This window comes from Nanorana parkeri, unplaced genomic scaffold (assembly GCF_000935625.1).
Source record: "Nanorana parkeri isolate BGI_ZX_2015 unplaced genomic scaffold, ASM93562v1 scaffold43, whole genome shotgun sequence".
Taxonomy (NCBI): Eukaryota; Metazoa; Chordata; class Amphibia; order Anura; family Dicroglossidae; genus Nanorana; species Nanorana parkeri.
Genome location: NW_017306311.1, coordinates 1665166 through 1669837, shown reverse-complemented (window position 1 = coordinate 1669837; position 4672 = coordinate 1665166). Strand labels below are relative to the sequence as shown.

Genomic DNA, 4672 nt, shown 5'->3' with positions numbered 1-4672 from the left:
CAATACTTAAAAGGATATATATATCCTTTAACTATTACAAAAATGTATCTTATTTGTGTATCACTCGGCTGTAGATCCTCAAATCATCTCTGAATTGGTGCCGACACTGTCCTCCCTTCTGGAGGGAGGCTACGTTTGACCCCCATGGTCCCTGTGTGTGTTGTAAAGTAGTCACCGCTCCAAGCTCACACCCATGATGGACTACAATCTCAGTACAAATTAGTAAACTAAACATTGACATTGTAGTCCATCCCAGGAGTGAGCTTGGAGTGGTGACTACTTTACAACACACACAATGACCATGGGAAACAAAAGTAGCCACCCTCCAGTAGGAAGGACAGCGTCAGCACCAATTCAGAGATGATTTGAGGATCTACAGCCGAGTGATACACAAAATACATATTTTTGTTAAATAGTTAAGAGACTTGAATCCAATTTCAAGATTTAAAAGAGAACTATGGGGTAAGTGTTTTCCCCCATAGTTCTCTTTAGTGTCACAGGAGGATATATACTAACCTCCTCCCGTGACCCAAAGCTCAGTATATCACAAGCTATTGCCCGCCATATACGGAGATCGCCGCAGCCGATACTGATCCCGACATTACCGTCGAGATCCACACAGCTGCGTGAGTGACAGCTGGCTCTGCCTCTGTGCCCGCCCCCTCCCCAGTTCGTTCCTCCACTCAGCACTGGAGGGATCGGAGAGGGGAGGGATCGGAGAGGGGAGGGATCGGAGAGGGGAGGGATCGGAGAGGGGAGGGATCGGAGAGGGGAGGGATCGGAGAGGGGAGGGATCCCTGCGAGGAGCAGTGACCAACAGTCACCGCTTACTGCAGGGAGACGATCGAGAAGTGAGCAGATCGGTGCATATTTCTGCTCACTTCCCGATCTATAGAGCCAACTTGTGACAGCTTCTTTGTCACAGGTCGACTAACTATGAGTGGAAATGAGAAATGAGTTTACTGTAGTGTCACTTTCCTTGGCTTCCTGTTGGCCCACCCAAGCACTGACAATAAAAGCCTCCAACTTGTGACTTGATATTGGCCCCTAGGTCCTAAGCGAGCATCATGGGAGGAAGGGGGAAAAAATTAAATCACATGCTCCCCCATACCTGAAAGTACTGGGTACTTTACAAAGCTCTGGCAGCTAGCACAGGGAAAGCATGTTCAGCGGAGGGGGCAGGATTCTTTTGAGTAGCAGTATACTGTGCAACTAAATAATTACTAGCTGCACCATTCAGCATCTCTGCTCTCTCTGTAGAACACCCAACATGCTGCACTGGCATGCATTCTGCCCACTCTAGTACCTCCTTCCAGAAAAGGAACACATTTTTGCTACTCTGACAAAATAAAGCAGCCTTTCTTGGCTTAGTCCCAGTAAAGGCCTTTTGTAGCAACTTCCTTGGATACTGCACCACAGATGTAATGTCTTCCTTATATTGTATAGTTCTGCGCAAACTCTTGGCGCTATATAAAATCCTGTATAATAATAATAACGCTAATGGACACTCTGTGTTCTAATGATAGCATTCATATCTGGAATGGATGGGCAGGGTTTTGGGAGGCACAACAATTTAGAGGTGGCTTCGATGTCCTTATTTTACAATGCTGTCAACAAATTTATATTCTAGGCACAAGCAGGACTGTCACTACACACAACAATAACATCCAACAACTTCATAATCAGTGCATTCAGCGGAACAATTACTGACACCACAGGGGAGAGCAGACATTAGGCAGGGAATCAGTGGAATTTAGGGACAGAACAATGCAGGATCAGGGGGTGGAGGGAACAGCAGAGCAGGGTAACGGACAACTTTATAATAAGGGATGACCTGCTGATAATGGAGGATTGACAGTGACATACCACATGAAGATCTGCTTTTTCTCTGGAGGAAGCTGTCAGATCTTGCTGCTGGCAGTGATAGCACTAGAGATTCCCCCTGCAGGCTTCAAAGAGTGTCTATGAATGTGTGCCCGGAAATGATTAGACATAAAAGAAATATATAGGAGCGGTTTAAATTTAACAGTGCAGGTTTTTGGAATTCTGAAAACCTTTATTCCAGACAGTTTATACTCCAGCACTAATGCCGTAGTAATCTGTAGTTCACCCAGCAGAAGAAGAGCTGCAACTTTCCTAAAGCTATTGCCAACCAATAGCTGGCAGATAATGATAGGTCCCAGCATATGCTGCAAAGGAAGCACTCCTAGGACCTGAATAACTGCAGGATCTGAAGTTCCCCAATAAAAGGAGGGACACAGTGACTACGGCGGATTAACTTAGACGACTATAAAACACACATTAAACATGTGCAAACATTAAAAAGGAGAACTACGAGGTGAGAGAAAATCCTCATAGTTCAAGCTGACGTGCGACAATGAAACTGTCACACGTTGGCTCAATAGATCGGGAAGTGAGGGAACACATACCGTCGCTCGCTCACTTCTCGATCCTGTCCCTGTAGAGAGCCATGACTGTCACTCACAGCTCCCTGCAGGGATTCCCCCCTCCCTGCTCCGATCCTCCAGCGCTGACTGGAGGAACGAACGCGGGAGGGGGCGGGTACAGCTGACTCTGCCTCTAGATAGGGAGAGCCAGCTGTCAATCACGCAGCTGGGTGGATCTTAACAGTATTGTCGGTATACATCCTGGCTGCGGCGGTCTCAGTATACCGCGAGCTGCAGCTCGCGGTATACTGAGCTTTGGGTCACGGGGGAACGCTAGTTTGTGTCCTCCCATGATCCCGAGGAGAACTATGAGGAAAAACACTTACCCCATAGATCTCCTTTAACTCACGCAGAACTAGAAATCCTAATACATGTCATAGCTGTTTGTAGTTCCCTAAACAAATCTAGGTCACCCTAAAACTTGGCTAGGTCAGGCAATTACAACAACCAAACTATGAAGGGAATCTATCAAAACTGGAGGAGAAGACAAAATCTGGAGCAGTTGCCCCTGGCAACCAATCAGCTTCTTACTTCAGTTTGTTCAGTTAAGATTTAAAAATTAAAGAGAGAAGCTGATTGGTTACTATGGGCAACTGCTCCAGTTTTGATAAATTCCCCTTCATGTGTTTTGACTTCACTCTACTTAAACTACACCATGCTTATTGCAGGTCAGTGGCTCAGAAGTATTGAAGGCAGAGACAGACACTGGGAGCTCCCTCTAGTGGCTAATCTATAAGTCGCTATCTTTGATACATTCGAAAAAAATATGGAACAAGCATGTGAAAAAAAAATAATAGCCGCTCGCTCCTGTGATGGACTACAATCTCACGGTTAGTTTACAAATTTACATTGAGATTGTAGTCCATCACAGGAGTGATCTTGGAGCGGTGACTACTTTACAACACACACAGGGACCATGAGGAACAAAAGTAGTCACCCTCCAGAAGGAAGGACAGTGTCAGCACCAATTCAGAGATGATTTGAGGATCTACAGCCGAGTGATACACAAATAAGATACATTTTTGTTAATAGGTAAGATACTTGAATGGATTTTTAAGATGTAACTTCTGAGTTTAGTGTCCCTTTAATTATGCATTCAGGGCTCACTCACAGCACTGCTTTGCAAAAAAGGTGTTGCTTCCATGCCTTTTATCATGACTGATACCCTAATGCACCTTGGAAACGGACAAGCGTTGCAGTTTTGCAACCCACTAATGTGCACTGGCAGCTCACTTATTTTGAATGGAAAAACCTTAACACAACGCACGTTGATAGCATGAATGGGTCCTATCAGAATGAAACACACCAGGGGAAGGAGGACCAGGGTTTGGCAGAATGTGTTATCCTCTATGAACAATAAAGCTTTGTCAAATAAAAATAAGATAAAAAAATTAATATAGCAGTGCACAGCTACTTTGTGCACTTTCCGCCATTTTGCGAAGCACCTGTGGGCAGTAATAGGAAGCCATTTGTGCGTCTATAGAGGTGACATTTTGGGAAAATACATAGCTCACCCAACATGCACAATGGTGCACTGACATCACCCACGCCTCCTGGAAGTTTTTTCTAACTTAAAATGTATTTTTGGGTACCTTTATCTATACAGGTGGCATGGGACTGTCATCTAAGAAGACCTTTACATTTTTCACTGAAGGTCCACTTTAAACTTACTAAACCACCACATAATGCAAAATTGCAACTGCTGGGGAACTACAAGTAGCAGTGTGCCCTGTCATGGCTGCAGGCTACCCACAGCTGTATAACAGACCATCACAGACATTATTTCCAAGCTCCTGGAAGCTATGACAGCAGCAACACAGCCCTTACACCCGCTCAGCGTACACAGGAGGGTGGGAGGAACAGGACGGCACCTGATCCGTGCAGGAAGATGATAGAGGCCGTGTGTTTCCCGGCTGGAGACACCACACATCGAGACAGAGAGCAGGACGCCGCCATGACACCGCTCCGGCTTCAATCCGCAAACTGCGCATGCGCCATGCCAGCACTTCCCCGCCGCCTATATACAGGCCTGAGCCCAGGGATGAGAGTGTGTCAGGAGAGCAGCGTTGGTTAGGACTTTTTCTGCTGCTGCTGCTTGGCTTCACTTTTTTAAAAAAATGAACCAGAACAGGGTACAAAAAATAAGCAAATGGCTCTGAATGACAGCCTGTGGATAAGTAGTGTTAAAAAAGTGCAAAATAAGAGCAGGCATGGCGGCTTAGCAG

General features: G+C 45.7%; 1 protein-coding gene across 1 annotated transcript in view; it reads right to left on the bottom strand.

Moving 5' to 3' along the window:
• LYPLAL1 (lysophospholipase like 1) overlaps positions 1 to 4417 on the bottom strand; it is a 35446-nt gene extending 31029 nt beyond the window's left edge. The window contains exon 1 of the mRNA XM_018571985.1: positions 4319 to 4417. Within this exon, the coding sequence (XP_018427487.1) occupies positions 4319 to 4403 (85 nt within the window). The 5' untranslated portion in view covers positions 4404 to 4417. The remainder of the gene's footprint in view (positions 1 to 4318) is intronic.
• Positions 4418 to 4672: the final 255 nt, after the last annotated feature.